This window comes from Diabrotica virgifera, chromosome 1, assembly GCF_917563875.1.
Source record: "Diabrotica virgifera virgifera chromosome 1, PGI_DIABVI_V3a".
In the NCBI taxonomy this organism is placed as follows: Eukaryota; Metazoa; Arthropoda; class Insecta; order Coleoptera; family Chrysomelidae; genus Diabrotica; species Diabrotica virgifera.
Genome location: NC_065443.1, coordinates 83,782,100 through 83,802,441, shown reverse-complemented (window position 1 = coordinate 83,802,441; position 20,342 = coordinate 83,782,100). Strand labels below are relative to the sequence as shown.

Sequence of the window (20,342 nt, the reverse complement as noted above, 5' to 3'; positions counted from 1 at the left end):
ACTTATACATAATATGACATAGAGTAGATAAATACTTTTATCTACTCTATGTCATATTATGTATAAGTTTTTAGTTTGTGAAATCTGTCATTATAGATAGCAGTGCGTGAAGGGTTTAAAGTGTGCGTGAAGTAACAATGTATTTTAAATAGAATTTACTTTTTCGCATACTTTCAGTGGGTTTTTTGGCACACTTTCATATAATCAAATATTCTTAACTTTCGCGTTGTCATGGTGATGACAATATGAGCAATGACTTACAACAAAATTTTTGACAGTTTTGTGGTTTGAAAGTAGTTAGGATTTTTAAATGTCAAAGTTCTAAAAATTGTAGAATAGAAATGAATTCCAGTGACGAAGAGTTACAGTTTTTTTTATTTGTTTATCGTAGATAAAATATTGTATGACTGTGCGTGAAGTACTTTTTGCGAACTTACGCGATGTATAGCACTTGTTGTCGCTCGTGCTCTAAATATTGCGTGGTTCGCAAAAAGCATACTTCACGAACTGTTTCATAAATAATTATTATTAGTTCTGATGCAAAAATATCTAAAAATCGAACACTATTAAAACTAAATAGGTATAGGCTTATACGATTATCCAATCTAAAGTAAAATCTACTTATATTTAGGTGGCAACTGTTGCCGCCAAAACTCCTGCCTTTCCTTTAAGTAATCCACGGTTTCCTTAATACACTTTTCAATAGAGTCATTGTTTTCCTTAAACTTGCATTTAATGTCTGGATTATTCATCAAGTTATCCAGATAAGCTTTATCTACTTCCAGTTCTCGAAGAAGTCTACTCTTTTTGGAGGTTTTCGATGAATGGGTAGCTACAGCTGTACTCTTAGCACTTGCCTTTGATTCAGGACCTACAAATAATAAACGTTCGTATTAAAATACGCAAATAACTAAAAATACAATAAGGGAGATCCATAGAACGAAAATAACTAATAGCAAATTATAGATGGTCCTTCTGGAGGATCTGAAAGTGTGGACCACTTGTAGATTTGTTAAAGTACTTATACAGGGTGGTTCATCTTATTTGCCTCGGTCTCTGTACGGAAAACCACTTCATATTTAAAAAAAATTCTTCACAGAAATATACAGGGCCTTTAATACTACAATCTAAAAATAATGTGAATATACAGGGTGCTCCAAAAAAGAGTGGTATATCAAAGTTATATTTTTTCTAATGGAATGCCCTATATCTGATGACATTACTGAATTGACCTTAAAAAATAAGCTATACTTTCATAAGGGTTCCCTATACCTAAATACAGGGTGTTTTGATTTATTTCGATTTTTATTAAAATGTAAGGTTTTAGAAAAAAATAAATATCTACGAATCTAAGAATCAGTAACAAATTCTTTCTCGGATCTTAATAATGAACTATTTAGGATACTTAAACAGATGCTTACTGCAACAAAATTTCTTACAGGGTGGTCAAAATATGCGATTGTTCTATTAACAAATTCAAGCTGTAATAACTTACTTATGTTAAATGGAACACCCTGTATCTTACTAGTCTATCGCGTTGAAAATTTACTTAACTTTCAATTTATATTAGGGTTTTCTATTCTATATCTATCTTTTACAGGGTGGTCAAAGTATTAGATTGTTCTATTAACAAATCCAAGCTGTAATAACTTACTTATTTTAAATGGAACACCCTGTATCTAACTAGTCTATCGAGTAGAAAATTTACTTAGCTTTCAATTCTTATTAGGGTTTCCTATACCAATCTCCCTTAATTTTTCAAATATTTAAAGATTTCCTAATTTGTAAGCTTTAAAAATTAGAATTAAGTACCTACCTATGTCGTGGTTATGTACAACACATCACCAACACCTGCAATATACTTAAATATTTTAGTCAAGATACTTTCGTTAATAAAGTTCACATTTTTATCATTTAATCACACAGAGTGTTCTTATTTTAAATGACATACTAGATATTTTATTCATTATAATGGAAGATATTTAAAATCTCTTCAATTCCATGTAGACATTCTCAATACACATGTTATTCTGTAAATATAAATTGCCATGTTATTCTGTAAATACCCATTTTTACATAATTTTGTACAATAGGCTCGTTTTCGTCATAGTAGCCATTGCATTTAATTGTTTGTAATTGCGATTTAAAGATTCAAAAAGTGGTGTTCTTAAATTTACTTAAAAACCGTCGGTTTAAGATATTATGGAAATATTTATACGGAATAAAATATACTTTAAATATCTTCCAGAATACGGCATCTAATATAGGGTATGCAGTTTAATATAAACATATTATTCAATGTCACATGTAGGCCAAAATCAACTAAAATAATACAACACTCTGTGTGGTTACATGATAACAATAAAAATTTTATTATTGACAGTATCTTGTCTAAGTATATTGCCGGTGTTGGTGATGTGTTGTACATAACCACGACATAGGTACTTAATTCTAATTTTTAAAGCTTACAAATTAGGAAATCTTTAAATATTTAAAAAATATAGGGAGATAGGTATAGGAAACCCTAATAAGAATTGAAAGCTGAATAAATTTTCTACGCGATAGACTAGTAAGATACAGGGTGTTCTATTTAAAATAAGTAAGTTATTACAGCTTGAATTTGTTAATAGAACAATCTAATATTTTGACCACCCTGTAAAAAGATAGATATAGGAAACTCTAATACAAATTAAAAGCTATGTAAATTTTCTACGCGATAGACTAGTAAGGTATAGGGTGTTCTATTTAAAAGAAGTAAGTTATTACAGCTTGAATTTGTTAATAGAACAATCTCATATTTTGACCACCTTGTAAGAAACTTTGTTGCAATAAGCATCTGGTTAAGTATGCTAAATAGTATATTATTAAGATCCAAGAATGAATTTGTTACTGATTCTTAGATTCGTAGATATTTATTTTTTTCTAAAACCTAACATTTTTATAAAAATCGAAATAAATCAAAACACCCTGTATTTAGGTATAGGGAACCCTTATGAAAGTATAGCTAATTTTTTAAGGTCAATTCAATAATGTCATCAGATATAAGGCATTCCATAAGAAAAAATATAACTTTGATATACCACTCTTTCTTGGAGCACCCTGTATAATTCATATTATTTTTAGATTGTAGTATTAAAGGCCCTGTATATTTCTGTGAAGAAATTTTCTTTAAATATTAAGTTGTTTTCCGTATAGACACCGAGGCGAATAAGATGAACCACCCTGTATATAATTAGTTTTGTTAATATATTATGTCAAATCTTTAAACATGTAATAGGTACAATAATTTTAGTACTCTTAAAACCTATTCGCCTGATGAATGCTACTCTCGACATTTTATGGACCTAGTCAAAATCTCTCCAGAGCTATTAATTCGAGGCATATTCTGAACCTATTTAAAGGTGCTTCTTATTTTCTTATGTAGACATGACTGTTCAACGTGCCTCCAGTAAATTGTCGTTCCATAGTTTCCGTGGTCTTCCCACTGATCGTCCTATTGAGGAACTTTCTTCCGTCGTCTTTACTACTCCATTTGTTGTCATTGTGCTCATATGAATCACTTCATTCCACTCTTATCTTTCTTCTCCACTCTTTGATGTTCTCCACTCCGCCTCTGTCGTGCATATTCGTCGTATATCTGTACTTAGAGCTCTGTCCCATAGTGCCTTACCATCAATTTTTCTAAGCTCCTAAGTTGGTGTGATGCCTAGATATTTAAACTCCATTACTTATTCTATTATCTGTTCCTCCATCTTCAATTTACATCTTAGTACATTTGCTGTTATAACCACGCATTTTGTCCCTTTTAGTGATATTATCATGTTCAAATTTCTAGCGGGTATATTAACTGGTGAAGCACAGCACACGCTGTAAATCAGCTTCACTGTGGAGGTTATTATTGCGTCGACTGCATAGCAGATTGTTTTTTTTTCATTTTTTTTTGAGTGAATATGATGGCCTTGGCCGAGCCAATTAGCCAGACATTTTTTTTTTTCATTTAGTATCCTTTTTTTGTTCTTACTTTTTTTATTATTTTATCCATGATCAGGTTGAACAATATAGGGCTCAGAGAATCCCCTGTCTTATCTAGACCAGTAAGGATCTGTTTTTAGGCGGATGGGAGGTGGCATTCAGATTTTTGCGGATAAAGTTAGGTGATAACTTCGTTAATGATAATTGATTTATGCTCCTTCTCAAATATGCCCGGAACATTAATAAAAAAATAAAATATTTAAAAATTTCAAAAAATTTCGTTTTTTTTACTTTTTTTTTTCTTATAACCTTTCTAATGCACTTTACAGAATTGAAATCGGATTATTTAAGCAGCCTCAGCAATGTTTTAAAGTTATAAACAATTTTTTCACTTATAAACAAATTAGTGCTAGACTTACCCAAGTTTTTTATGTATTTTGACCCGTAGAACACGAATTTTTTGGGTAACAGTTGATCCGGATATCGATAAGATTGTTATAAACAAAGAACTTGAGGAATTACATAACATCGATTTTTCGCAAAATAAAACATTTTTTTGTATTTCTTGGGTAATTCTAAGCAAAAAATGTTCTTACAAGTTTTTTCGTAGGATGCATAGTTTTCGAGATAAACGCGGTGGAACTTTCAAAAAATCGAGAAATTGCAATTTTTGAACGCGAATAACGTTTGATTAAAAAATTAAAATAGCAATTCTGCTGACATCATTTGAAAGTTTAAGTCAAATTATACCGGTTTTAATTATTTGCATTGCTAAAAATTATTTTTTTTATTATTAAATAAAGATATTTTTTTATAATTCAAAAAACTGTTTATAAATTTAAAACATTGCCGGGGCCCCTTAAATAATCCGATTTTAATTCTGTAAAGTGTATTAGATAGGGAGAGCACCTCTTTATATGTAAAAAAATTAGCCAACTTCTAAATGGTCTACTTTTTGTTCAGAAGATTTTAAAAAATTTGAAATGTTTTAAAAACATTTAGATTGCAAATTTATTATGCAAAATTTAGTAAGTCGATTTTAATGAAATTTGGTACACGATTTAAGTATGTTACAAAGAATTTCCTAAGCGAATTACTAAGATTCTAAGTGCCACCAAAGTGGTTAAAAAATATTGAATAACAACAGACTTATGTTGCCCCCTTATTTTGTATTTATTGCTATATTGCAAAAAAGGTAATACCTTAGACATTTTTTACCAGTCGTATATCATACAAAATTCAATTATCTTTATTTTATTTTTCTACGACTTTGTTCCAAAACGAATCGTTTTAAAGTTATAAGCAAAGAAAGCAGAAAAAAATCGATGTTTTTCGAAATTTTTATTAAATATTTTAATTTTTTTATTAATGTTCCGGGCATATTTGAGAAGGAGCATAAGTCAATTATTATTACTGAAGGTGTCACCTAACTTTATTTGCAAAAATCCGAATGCCACCTCTCACATCCAAAAATAGACGTTTTTTCGCAGATCCTTACTGGTCTAATCCCATTGCCAGCCTCAATTGGTTGGTTAGTTCTTCTTCTACTTTTACTTTTATTGTATTGTTCATCTAATATATTTAGGTATATATTACCAATCGTTTTGCTTATTGCTGGAGGTATCTCAAAAAATAATGATCAAACAATAGAAATAAGGGTCAGGATATAAATAGCAAGTAATGCGTTTCTCTCTCTTCAATCCTGAACCCCCGGAGGGAGTGTAGTGGTCGACGTGATGTCGTGTATTGTCCGTCTCCAAAGATCTCTGTCTCTGGTCATTACTTTTAACTCATGCATAGGTCTTTTGCATATTCCTGTAATTTGATCGATCCATCTTGTTGGGGATCTTCCTCGTGATCTTCGGCCTTCCACCTTTCCTTGTATAATGAGTCTTTCCATGTTTTCTGTGTTTGCTCTCATAACATGTCCAAAGTATTTTAATTGTTGGAGATGGACTTTACTGGAGAGTCGTTGGCTAACTTTTAGCTCCCTTAAAATTGAATTATTTGTTCTATGGTCGGTCCAAGAAATTCGTGGCATTCGTCTCCAACAGAACATGTCAGTGGCGTCTATCTTTCTTCTTTCCGAATTTCTCATGGTCCAATATTCACATCCGTAGATCAGTATTGGGAATATTAAGCAGTTGATCAACCTCATCTTTAACGCCCTTGAAATTTAACAGTCCTTCCATATTGTGGTCATTTTTGCTGTGGCGACTTTTGCTAGATCTTCTTCTTCTTCTTATGCAATCCACTAATGGATGTTCGCGATTACGTTTGACCATTTTTCTCTATCCCTTGCAGTATGTATTAGGTCTCCTATGTTTTTTAGTCCTGTCCATTGTTTGACATTACGGAGCCATGACATTTTCTTCCTGCCCACTCCCCTTCTTCCTTCGATCTTTCCTTCAATTAAGGTTTGCAGAAACTGATATCTTTCATTTCTAATTATGTGTCCCAGGTATGCCGTTTTTCTCTGTTTAATTGTGCACATCAGTTGTCGTTCTGTACCAATTCTTCTCAGGATTTCTTCATTTGTTATTCTTGCGGTCCAGGGAACTTTAAGGATTCGTCGATAGATCCACATCTCAAATGCCTCTAGCTTATTCATTGTGTTTATTTTTAAAGTCCATCCTTCCATGCCATATAGGAGCACCGACCATATATAGCATTTTGTGAATCTTAATCTTAGGTTTAGGTCAAAGTCAGAGTTCGTAAAGACGTTTCTCAATTTCATGAATGCACTTCTGGCTCTTTCTATCCGACATTTAATTTCCATATCCGACATCCAGTCTTCACATAGCCCGGTTCCCAGGTACTTAAACTTTCTTACGCGCTCTACATCTTGGTTGTTATATGCTAGTCTTGCATTTTGATGTTGACATAATTGACGGCTGATTATAAGGAACTTTGTCTTTTTTATGTTGATGCTAAGTCCCATGTTCTCGCTATGCTCTCCAATTTTATTAAGAAGGTTTTGGAGGTCTTCTATATTGTCTGCTATTAAGACCGAATCATCCGCATATCGTATATTATTGACCCAGGTACCATTCACTTTGATGCCGCTTTCGCATTCCTCAAGAGCTTCCTGGAAGATACTTTCTGAATATAGATTGAACAGTAGTGGGGAGAGAATGCATCCCTGTCTTACACCTCTGAGAATTTTTTGAGCTTGCGTTGTTTCATTGTCCACCTTGACGACAGCTGTTTGATTCCAGTAAAGAGCCTCTATGCAACGAATGTCTTTTTGATCTATGTCGAGTTGTTTCAGTATATGTACGAGTTTATGATGTTGTACTCGATCGAAGGCTTTTTCATAATCTATAAAGCACATCATTACATCTTTCCTTTGATCGTAGCAGTTCTGAGCTAGCACTTGGGTTGCAACTAGTGCTTCCCTGGTACCCAGGCCTTTTCGAAATCCAAATTGTGAGCAACCAATAACCTTATCGCATTTTGTGGAGATTCTGTAGTGAAGAACTTTGAGGAATATTTTTAAAGAATGGCTCATCAGACTTATCAGTCGGTGCTCTTGACACTTTGTTGCGTTGTTCTTTTTTGGCAAAGGGATAAAGGTAGATACAAGCCATTGGACAGGGAATTTTCCTTTTTTATAGATTTGGTTGAAAAATCTTTGGAGTATCGTAATTCCCTCTTCATCTAACAATCTGAGTAACTCAACAGGAATTTTATCAGGTCCAACTGCTTTCCCGTCTTTCGAGGTATTTATTGCTCTAGTAATTTCTTCAATTGTGATCTCGGGACCAGATAGGTTGTTAATATCTATCACTTGTTCCTGAACGACTTCTATCTCAGGCCTCTCGTCTGCAAAGAGATTTTTGATGTATTTTTCCCATATGAGTTTTCTCTCTCTATCATCTTGTGCCATTTTTCCTTGTTCATTTTCTAAGTTAGAAAATTTCTTTTTTCTGTATATTCCAGCTACCTCCTTTAGTTTCTTATGTAGGTTGTGGTCATCATGTAGTTTTTGTAACTGTTCCATTTCCTCACACTGTTTCTTTAGCCACTTATTTTTTGCCGTTCTTATCGCTCTTCTTATGCGTTGTTGTTGTTCTCGATATTTGTCTCGGTTCCCTTGGTTTTTATGTTTTCTTCTTTCTTCGAACATTGCCAGGATTTTGTCAGTCATCCAACTTTTCTTTTGTAGTTTTTGTTTATAACCTAATTCTTTTTTAACTGTATCCGTCATTGTTTCCTCTATGGCTCTCCATGTGTTATCCAAATTAACTTCTCTTTCTAGTTCTACTTTTGTATTCTTTGTTAGTTCTTTGTTTAATTTCATACTTAATTCTCTTCTGGTATTCTCATCTTTAAGTTTAGCATAGTCTATTGTTGGTTCTGGTTTAGGTCTCCTCATATTAGTGATTTTTATTTTTATTTCTGCTAAGAGAAGGACATGGTCTGATGGAACATCGGCGCCAGGGTATGTACAAGTTCTAGTTATTGATGATCCAAATCTTTTGTTAACCATTATGTAATCGATCTGGTTTCGAACTATACTCTCGGGGCGGTCCGCTGGGGCTTTCCATGTATATAATCGTCTAGGTGGTAGCTTGAACCAGGTATTAGATATTTTCATATCTTCCTCTTGGCAAAATTGATATAGTCGTTCGCCTCGGTCATTTCTCTCTCCCAGGCCGTACGGGCCTATTAAATCGTCGTCTCTGCCTCTCCCTATCTTGGCATTAAAGTCGCCCATTATGAGGTTTACTTCATGTCTCTTCACGTTACTAAGCAGTTGTTTAATTTCTGCGTAGAACATTTCTATATTTTTTTTTCTTTGCTAGATCACATCTACGTTTTATTTCTTCCTGTAGTGACCCTGTGTTTGTGATTAATGATCCCAGATATAAGTATGAGCTCACAACCTCAAACCGATCAATTGTGGTTATGTATGGATGATTGTTATGTAATCTATCCACTATCATGATCTTTGTCTTTGATATGTTTAATTGCAGACCAATTATTTGACTTTCGTTTTCAACCAGTCGTATAAGATCAATCAGCTCTGCTTGACTATTTGCAAGAAAAGTCATCTGCGAAACGTAGGTTGTTTATTTTATGACCATTTATTGAGATGCCTTTTTCCCATCCTTCAAGTGCTCTTCTCATAATATGCTCTCCATATATATTGAATAATTAGATAGTATACATCCCTGTCTGACACCCCATTCTGGATGAAATTCGTTTGAAAATGTGTCAAGCACTTTAACTGATGTAACTGATGCAGTAGTGTGTTCGTATAGTTCAGTTATAAGCGAAATAAGGTGTTGGAGTACCCCTACTTCTTTTAGTATTCGCCATAAGTGTCTCCACTTGACCCTGCCGAATACCTTACGATAATCTATAAAGCATATGTACAGTGGAATATTGAATTCCCCTGGATTTTTCGATTATCTGTCTTATATTCAACAAGTGTCCTCGAGTACCTCTACCTTTGATAAATCCAGTTTGCTCTTGTGGAATTTCTCTTTGAAGGAATGTTTTTAGTCTCTCATTGATTATATGTAGCATTATTTTACTGGCATGTGATATAAGAGAAGTAGTTCTATAATTGTCGCATTTATGGAAGCTGCCTTTTTATGAATTGTCGTCATTGTAGATTTTGTCCAGTCTTCAGGCCATTGTTTAGAATGCCATATTTGGTTACACAGTAGATGAAGTAATGTTACGCCAGTTTCTTCTGTTGCTTTGAGTATTTCTGCTGTTATCATATCTGGACCTGGTGTTTTATTATATTTGAGCTTACTGATGGCGAGTTTTACTTCATTTTCAAGTATATCACGTTCTTCTTCCATCTCGTCAGAGATTTGGTTAACAGGTTCTTGGCGTTGATCATCTTTATATAGGTCCCTGCAATACGATATCCATGTCTCTGCTATATCTTCTCTGTTTGTTCTCAGAGTTCCAGTGTTGTCTTCAATGGCCCAAGTTCTGGCTTTGAAGTCTCTTGTTAAGTAGCGTATTTTTCTAAATAGATCTCTCGGCTGATTATTCTGATCATGTCTCTCAATTTCTTTGCATATACTTTGATAGTACTGTTTTTTATCTTCCTTGCATCTTCGTTGTATTTCTTTATTGAGTTTTCTTAAACTAGCTTTTTCTCTTTCACTATGCACACCACTTTGACAAAGATTTCTTCTATTCTCAATGACTTGAAAGGTTTCATCTGTTATCCAGTGTTTCCGTTTCACAGGAGTATTTATCTTTAGATGATCAATTGGTGTTATTACACAATGTTTAAAAGTTTCCCATATTTCTTGTGATGTTCCGTTACGAATAGAGGGCATTATTTTATGTACTTCCTGGAGAAGGTCGTCCTTCTTTCTCAGTTCTATTCAGGGCCGCAGCTAAGGTGTTGGCCGCCCGTGTGCAACTTAATATTTGCCGCCCTCTTCCAATTTCAACACTTTAGAAAAATGTACCTTACTAGTATTTAAAGAAATGTGTAGAAGTAATGTGTTGAGTAAATGCCTTGTTACTTTGAAAACTCGACTTCATTGTCTTTCCAAAGAGACGCTAATTGTCTCTGAACGTCTGCTGTCTTTCCGGTGAGTACCGCTTCCACAAGGATAGAAACTATTTTCACCTATTATTTTTAATAAATGAAATGTCTGTCTGTCTCTTCTCCCTCTTTTTCTCTTCCTGTTCTCTTTCTTTCTTCCTCTCTCTTGGTTTGCTGTTTCTCTCTTCCTTCCCTCTTGTCCCTGCACTGGTTCTAGATCCGATTAATTCCTTTTCTTCCACTTCTCGCCTCCAGCTTTTCTAACCTCGAGTTTCATCCCTTCCTTTTTCCCTCCCTCTTTTGTTTTCTCTTTCGCTCCCGCTGCTCTCTCTTCTGCCTTTATTGTTTTTCTTTTTAATTGTCCCATTTTTCTTTCCACGAGTTGAGTCGTGCTGATCGGTTCAGTGGGGCAGTCCGCCCTTGCGCTTCCAAGACTATTTTCCGCTCGGGTTCGCCATCTCCCTTAGGCATCGCGTGTAACCCACTATGTTACCCCTGGGCCATCACCCCTTCGGCATCAGAGTGTTACACCTTAAGGTTGGGGTGGCGGTATATTAGGATGATACATAGCGGTCATCCCTATGCATATCCGTTTGTTTTCAGTGGTGTCCACTGGTTTCAGAGGTTTTCTCCTCGGGTATTGGTTTAGTTATCGGGACGTGTATCTATGATGGGTAGGGTTGGATGTCGTATGATAGTTGGGAGTATTAACTATCACACAGGAACAGGTTAGGAGCTTGGCTAGAGGAGAGCGGACAGCTGCTCCAATTTGTTGCCATTTACGATAATCAGGAGAAGCTGTGGAGGTATTCTACTTGAGCGGACCGCCTCCACATGGGGACGAGAAAAATTTCTAAAAGTCCGAAAGCCGCCAGCAGCTTTGAATGAAAAAGTATTCCCGGAACTGCTTTATGACTATACTTGCAAAAGGGCAGTGCATACAATAAATAATATTTTCTGATATTTTTGTTTAGATTAGAATGAAAAAAAGAACTATAAATGATAAATGAAACGCATTTTAGTATTATCAGGTAATAATAATAGTTTGCAGAATTATCTGAATCATTACTATTTAATTATTTTTTTTTATTTATTTATGCCTCAACCTCAAAGGGTCATTGGCGCAATACAATTAAAAGGTTTACAATTGATTTAGTACATTTATAGAATACAAGTATGATGTCAAATTGTTCATATCAGTTCCGTCACTTAATATTGCTTGTAAGGTGTCTTGTAGTTTATATTGAAGTCTCTCCATGCAATAGAGAGGACAATCCAGTAAAATGTGGCGAACACTGAGCACAATATCACATACGTAGCACTGTGGTTATTTAATTATTTGAATTTATTTTCGTTTTAAAAAAAGTATTATCATCAGTTGCCTGCTTTTGGCCGCCCGTGTGCGATGCACACTTAGCACACATGGTAGCGGCGGCCCTGGTTCTATTATATTTGTCTCTTTTCGTTTGTTGGGCGCTTTAAGTTTAAGCTTCACTTTAGCTACCAGGAGAGTATGATCGGATCCGCATATTGCCCCTGGATTTGATAAGAAGAAGAATATCATGGTTAAAGAACCCGAGGAAATGGTTCTTCACAACAACAACTAATCCATTTAAAACATCAGTTAATAAAATAATTATAGCCAGAATGATCGCAAATATTCGAAAAGAATAGGCACTTTAAGAAGAAGAATCTAAGATAGATAATATTATTATGTGCATTGATAATGTTCTAAAGATACGTTAAGACTAATCTGTAAAAAAACGTGTATTTTTGGATGTGAGAGGTGGCATTCGGATTTTTGCAGATAAAGTTAGGTGACACCTTCAGTAATAATAATTAACTTATGCTCCTTCTCAAATATGCCCGGAACATTAATAAAAAAATTAAAATATTTAAAAATTTCGAAAAACATCGATTTTTTTCTGCTTTCGTTGATTATAACTTTAAAACCGTTCGTTTTGGAACAAAGTCGTACATAAATAAAATAAAGATAATTGAATTTTGAATGATATACGACTGGTCAAAAATGTCTGAAGGTATTACCTTTTCTACAATATAGCAATAAATACAAAATAAGGGGGCAAAATACTCCTGTTGTTATTCAATGTTTCTTAACCACTTTGGTGGTACTTAGAACCTTAGTAATTCGCTTAGAAAATTCTTATAATGGTCTACCAAATTTCATTAAAATCGACCTAATAGATTTTGCATAATAAATTTGCAATATAAATGTTTTTAAAAAAGTTCAAATTTTTAAAATCTTTCTGAACAATAAGTAGACCATTTAGAAGTTGGCTAATTTTTTTTGCATATAAAGAGGTGCTCGACCTATCTAATACACTTTACAGAATTAAAATCGGATTATTTAAGGGGCCTCGGCAATGTTTTAAAATTATAAACAATTTTTTTGGCTTATAAACAAATAGCTTTGTTTAATAATAAAAAAATTAATTTTTAGCAATGCAAAAAATTAAAACCGGTATAATTTGACAACTTTCAAATGCTGTCAGCAGAATTGCTATTTTATTTTTTAATCAAAAGTTATTCTCGTTCAAAAATTGCAATTTTTCGATTTTTTGAATGTTCCACCGCGTTTATCTCGAAAACTATGCATCCTAAGAAAAAACTTGTAAGAACTTTTTTTGCTTAGAATTACCCAAGAAATACAAAAAAATGTTTTATTTTGCGAAAAATCGATGTTATGTAATTCCTCAAGTTCTTTGTTTATAAACAATCTTATCGATATCCGGATCAACTGTTATCCAAAAAATTCGTGTTTTACGGGTCAAAATACATAAAATAACTTGGGTAAGTCCTGGACTCCTGGACACAGCACAAACTTATTTATAAGCCAAAAAATTGTTTATACATAAATTTAAAACATTGCTGAGGCTGCTTAAATAATCCGATTTCAATTCTGTAAAGTGCACTAGAAAGGTGGAGTGCTTCTTTATATGTAAAAAAATTGACAAATTTTGTATGTTTGTTGTGCAAGATTTTAAAAAATTTTAATTAAAAAAAAAATTTAGATTGCAAAATATTAATCTAGTAAGTCAATTTTAATAAATTTGGTGGACGGTTTTAGCACATTACAAAAATTTTCTAAGCGAATTAGGAAGGTTCCAAGTGTAACCTAAGTGATGGAAAAATATTGAATAAAGACAGGCTTGTTTTGCCCCCTTATTTTATATTTATTTCTATTTTGCAGCAAGCGTGTTAAATTAAGACACTTTTAACCAATCGTATCTTATAGAAAAGTTAATTTATCTTTGTTTTATTCCTATACGACTTTGTTACAAAATGAATCGTTTTAAAGTTATAAGCAAAGAAAATAGAAAAAAAACGAAATTTTTTGAAATTTTTAAATATTTTATTTTTTTTATTAATATTCCGGCATATTTGAGAAGGAGCATAAGTCAATTATTATTAACGAAGTTATCACCTAACTTTATCCGCAAAAATCCGAATGCCACCTCTCACATCCACCTAAAAACAGATCATTCCTTGTATATACCGTCTTGATCAGTTATGAACATGTTCTATAAGGAAAGAGAATAGTTTTCATCAGAATACAAGCTTTTGAAAAGTTGTACATCTGTTTCGAGCTGACATCTTAATGGGACTCTTTGGCATCCCAGTGGCTCATTTTTTTAGTTATTTCAGATCAATTATAACGTTTAAAATCTGAAATCTCTCAAATGTATGTATGTGTGTAAGGGAGAGTTGGACAAAACGGGATACCATTCTTGTTTATTTTTATTACGGAGAAAATGTTAAAGAAATTATCATATTATTATTTTTATAGGTATAACATTTATTGAAGCACACAAAAAACATGTTTTCAGCTATTTTTAATGACTGGAAAATAGTAAAAATAAATATTTAATAAAGTCCTGCACATCCCGTTTTAACATACCACGGTTGGATAAAACGAGATAGGTTCACAATATTTAATTTTTTGCATAAAATTATCTAAAAAGTATATATAAGTATATATAAGAGTGTAAAGCAAAATTTACCTTTGAAAAACAATATCTTCAGTAGTCAGAAACTTAAAAATAGGCATTTTTTATGTTTTATTGCAAAATGGGAAATAAGACCTTTTATTTAGGACTAGGTACGTATATCACAACAAAAGGTACATAAACATATGTTGTTCTTTTCTGCAGTATGAGAACACGTTTTATCGCTATTTAAAAAATTAATAGGGCAACAAATAAATAGGTGGATAAAACGGGACATAAAAAACTGTATCCCATTTTATCCAACTTATTAGTGTCCCGTTTTGTCCAACTCAGACATTTTTCAAAACAAAAATGGCTCCTGCCTAAACGTGAAAGTAAAATTAGATGGACTGCACATGAGAATATTCGTTAATGAGTGCTTAATTAAATGTAATAGTCACCGGAATTATATGTTTAGATATGTAGGCAATATAATGTAGAAAACAACGCACTTAAAAGTACAAAGTACCAAAAAAATAGAGTCAAACAATTCTAAACACAACAACTTTTCATCAAATAATGGCATCGAGGTAAAACGAACTGAGAATGTTAAAATGACGACCGAGAACAAGTTTTCGTCGTTGTCCGATTGACAGCAGCACTAGTTGGGTCTCTAGGCTAGGTATCCCGTTTTATCCGACTATCCCGTTTTATCCAACTCTCCCCCTAAGTACTTACTTTCATTCCTGCTTTCTTCCGGATGTATAGTAGGTGTACTTTTGATAGACTTTCCAACACTCTTAAACGTATTAAAACTTCCAATGGCATTTTCTATAGCATTTTGTGCCTTTTGCACTCCAAGTTTAAATCCTTCATGATCGGGTCTAACATGCAGTCCTCTGTGGTAGAACATCAAACTTAGCTCAAAATCGCCAAGGTAGTAAAAAGCTTCAGCTTTCTGGTAGATGGCTTTCATAAAGTTTTTGTCGATTTTTAATGCCAATTCAGCATCTTCCAAGGCATTTTTCGGTTGACCTAAAAGAATGTAACACTTGCTTCTCGCTACAAGGGCGTTCTTCTCGCTGGGGTTAAGTTCTAGTGCCTAAATGAAAAAAATCCACAATATTAGTTTAATATATCACATTACTAATTAGAAGAAAATTTAAGTATACACGAAATATTGAAAAACAAAAATATTGGTAATATAATATTAATAATATCGTATGGCATTTTGGCCGGGAAGATCCTTTCGGATTGTTCCGGCGCCAATTGCATATTTAACCCTGTTTCAAGTAATTAGTGTTGATGTAAACACTAGCCCAAGGGGACCGACGGTTTAACGTTCACTCCGAAGCACGGTGAACGGCTCGTATCATTTTTAGAAATGAAAATGTCGTTGTTGCTGCCGAGATTAGAACTCTTATTATAAAGCCAGTATCTTGCGTCTGAGCTACGACCGTTCACTTGATTTTGATAATAATTGATAATAACGTGTACAGAAACTACTAATATCAAAATAGTATATCGTACATAGACTATGGAATGGTCCTCATTTTCCATGAGTATGAAAGTTTGTAACATATTGAATGCAGCTTCAATGAATGCTGCTACTGGTGTTAATATTTGGTAGTTAAAGCTGAGCCCGTTTCTGAATCTACCTCATATTCAAATGATGCTGCTTCATCAATAGAAGTATAAATATATGTGTCTTATTGACTTGTAATAGCTGAGAGGGGCAAATGGTCGGTAGTTTTCACGACGATTACTATCTTTTACATGGTTTCAAAATTATGATAATCCTAGTTCTTTAAAATTCTTGTGGTAGTATAAAAGTTTTGTTTGATGAAAGTTTCATGTATTTCATGCAACTAAAAACTATCTTCTTTGAGTTCTTTAATTTTGCTGAAATAGTATGGGTCTCTTAGCTATTTTACTTATGTCAATGGAAGGTTTGAATTAATTGATACCCAACCTTACATTTAGATTTTGCAGTCGTTGAGCATGGTTTTCACGTATCCAGTATGGATTTATCTCACTCCAATACCTTAAATGACAATTTACATTCCTATAGAGTGTAAATGCAAAAACATAATATCTTGTTAACGAAGTTCTCGTAAGGTAAAATTGTATTCTTCATTACCTCACTAAACTTCATCTTCATTTAATCCTTGCAACAACTGGATTTTTATGATTTAAATGAATTCGTATTTAATACATGCAAGACTGAAGAATGCCCTACGCACTACATCATGTATTTGTGCAACTCCGCTTGACGATGTATGTGGGTCTTCAACGAAATTCTGAATTAAATCTAAAGTAAGAACATTTCGAATTATGTAAGAAATTCTAAATTAAATTTAAATTGTTAGTATGGTAATTTATAACAGTTCTTGTGTACCTGTTCAAACGCGATCTTTTACTCGTCCAGTTTCCTCAAAGCGCTTTACAATTTCTTATATCGGCGCGCGTCGGCGTCGCCTTATTAGCCCAGTAAATGAACGAGAAATACGGCGATACCGTGTAATTTTCAGGGTCAACTCCGAATCACATGAAAATTTGGGTTTAGGTCAGGGCCGTAACTACCATTGGGGCAACCGGGGCAGTGCCCTGGGGCCCCCGGCCAAGGGGGGCCCCGTAGGTGCCCCTTTTTTGACCGTGCATAGAGTTTAACGAGGAAAATAAAAATATGTATTTTAAAAGCCGATCTCAACGAAATATTTTCAAATGACACAATTTCAAAAAGACCTTACATGAGCACCCTAGAACTGAACATAAAGTTTTAATTTTTCACTGGAGAAATTAGTATTTTCGACTATAATGCAATTGAAACAGAACCCTTAGAAGGGGCCCCTGAGGCCTGTGCTGAGCTGGGGCTCCCGAGAATTTAATAGTTACTTAAAATGCCATTGGAAGAGGGGCCCGGGCTAAGCTGGGGCCCCCGAGACCTTTGGTAAAGATCTAAATTGTTACTGAGGAAATTAGTTATTTTGGTGAAATAAAAACTAAAATGCAACCGGAATAGCCCCGGTCCCAGCTACTTTGTCTTAACCAATTTACCCCAGACCACATCTTGGTACGTGAACGGAACCACATGGTACAACATTTTAAAAAGAAAGGTAAGGGTAAGATAGAATGAGCACATTGGAATCATCCTACCAGTACCATAATAAATCTAACAGCAGTGACGGTATTTGCCTTAGAGAGTGTCACTGCTGAAGGTACCGGATATCGTTTTCTAATATCGTCGTCAAATAGGATTCTGCTCTCATTAGAGCTGTATACAATTACTTCTCGACGGTCTCCTCCTTTTTGACATTTTCCTATCTCAGTCAATTTTCTTCCACTTTTCCATATCGAATTTTACCGCATTCTTGAATTTTTCTTCAACCTTTTCAATTTTCTGTATCTCCTCAGCAATCTGATTTACCTCTTCCTGCATTTTCTCTAAATTAACCTTCATATGAGAAAAAAGACTAAGTCTTCAACCTAATAGTTAATAGCACATAAAACAACACCAAAAAATTTTGTTCCACATCCTACTAGACTGAAAACAATGGGAACCTTCTCTGACAACACCTCCGAGGCTTCTACAATTTGCAAGCCATAACGGATACTGAGACTAAGGAAGATGAGGGAATTTTACAATTTATAATTCACGTCCCATCTGCTAAGCGCGGTAAAGTTCCAACGAGAATGGTTCCCTCCGTACTACAATCAAAGTAAACATGTAAATCAAAAATGAATAACCATTTTCAATTTCGTTGCAACTACAGCCGCATCAATATTCCAGTTCAATTAGAGAGTGCAGCAAGCACCTCTACCGATTTCGAAATTTATCAGTCTCTCATCAGGAGGCACATATGCTGCTCTCTCTGACAAAACTAGGACAAACCCCGGCGTGCAGTCACAGATTGCAACGAACGAAATGGCAGGGATACCCTAGCGGCAACTGCTAGCAAAAGACTAAGTCTTCAATCTAATGTCTCTGTCTCTGTGCCTCCTGATGAGAGAATAATAAGTTTCGAAACCGGTAGGGGTGCTTGCTGCACTCTCTGATTGAACTGGAATAATGATGCGGCTGTAGTTTCGTGTTGCAACGAAATTGAAAATGGTTATTTATTTTTAAACCTTCATATCGTCATATTTTTCCATTCGGTTTTGAAGTTTCAAGAAATTTTCTTTTTATTGTTTTATTATATTATCTCATTTTGTTTTGCTATCTGTTCATTTTGTTGTTTTTCTTTTAAATTTTTTAAAGCGAATAAAATATAAGGTGATTCCAAATGTTTTTTGTGTTGGTCAACTAAAATAGCATTATGTAGTTTTAGGTTCAAGAAACTTCAGTCATAGAATCCATGAAAATGCGTTTTCAAGGGGTTAAATACCAAACATTTTTTCGGACCCCACCTTCCGCTGGGGGGTAAACCCCCAGACCCCCGGCAGGGGGCCCCCAGATCACCTTTGCCCCGGGGCTCCTAACATCGTAGTTACGGCCCTGGTTTAGGTTCTACTACGTACCCTCCACTTCAAAGTTGAACTTGTGCCGTTGGTTGCTTTTACTTGGGGGGTGACAGTCACCCCTTCTCGGGGGTGAAAAAACGCGCGTTTAAAATAAGTTAGGAAATGAATAAATTTACTAATTCTAAGCAACTTTCATTCTATAGAGTTTTGTAAGTAAGTCAATACTTTTTGAGTTATTTGCGACTGAAAATGTTTATTTTTCGACAGAAAAACAGGTTTTTAGGCGATTTTTCGCAAATAATACAAAAACTAAGTTTTTATCGAAAGAAAAATATTCTCAGCAAAAATGTAGCATAGAAAAAAAAACGAAAAAAGTTGTGTGTTCGCGAAGTCTATAGACCCAGCTTAAGCAAAGTTTTTTTTATGGCGTGGACTTTATGTTTTTTAAACAAATTCACAAAAATAATTTTCTCATTTCGAAAAAAAAAAATTTTTAGAAAACCTGGGTCATTCTGAGCAAAAAAGGTCTCTTGTTATTTTTCTTCAAAATTGATTGTTGTCGTCGATTTTTTTGCACAAACTTACTCAAAAAGACGTCCTTATAACAAATCCACAGGGTGCCAGTCGGTGCCGTGGTCGAAAAATTGTTTAAACAATTTTTTTTAAACAAATTCACAAAAATAATTTTCACATTTCAAACAAATTTTTTTAGATAACATTTCCGGTTCAATTTCATCGTCTCCTCCTGCCTTGTCTACTTTTATGTTTGATATTCCTTCTATTACTTCTTCTCTACTTATTTGGTCTATCTCTGTGTTTTCTTGGCCTTCATTTATTACATTGTCAACCTGTGTTACTTCGGTATCAAATTTTTCCTCATAATATTCTTTCCATACTCTAGCTATTTGTTCCGGGTTTATTTGAATTTGCATTGATCTATCTCTTACTGCATTTATCTCCTTTCGTTTTCCCCCCTTCATGTGTCGTATTGTCGTCCAAAAGTTTCTATTGTTTGTTATATATCCTTCTTGTAGTTTTTCTCCAAATTCTTTCCATGATTTTGCTTTTGCTTGTGTGACTGTCTTTTTTACCAATCGTCTCTGCTTGTAATATTCTTCTTTATCTTCTTCTAATCCCGTTTCGATGTATTTTTTCCATACCATTTTCTTCTTTTTTATTTCTGTTTTCACTTCTTTATTCCACCATCTTGTCCTTTTCAATTGATTATTACATTTTTTGATTCCACATACTTCAGCTGCTGTTTTCTTTAATACTTCCCTGTAAGTTTTCCATCTTTCTTCCATTGTCCATGTTTCTTCTTGGCACTCTATCTGCCTCAATCTTTTATTGGTTTCCTTCTTGTAAAGTTCTCGCACACGCTCTATCTTCAGTTTGTTTACTTTTACTTTCTTGTACTCTTTTCTTTCCACCTCCTC

At 34.1% G+C, this 20,342-nt stretch overlaps 1 protein-coding gene across 1 annotated transcript in view; it reads right to left on the bottom strand.

Moving 5' to 3' along the window:
* Positions 1-279: 279 nt before the first annotated feature.
* Positions 280-20,342, bottom strand: part of LOC114329070 (outer dynein arm-docking complex subunit 4) — a 72,305-nt gene continuing 52,242 nt past the window's right edge. Inside the window, exons 3-4 of the mRNA XM_028278084.2 lie at positions 15,184-15,547; positions 280-871 (exon numbers count right to left, since the gene is read on the bottom strand). Of these exons, the coding sequence (XP_028133885.1) occupies positions 618-871; positions 15,184-15,547 (618 nt within the window). The 3' untranslated portion in view covers positions 280-617. The remainder of the gene's footprint in view (positions 872-15,183; positions 15,548-20,342) is intronic.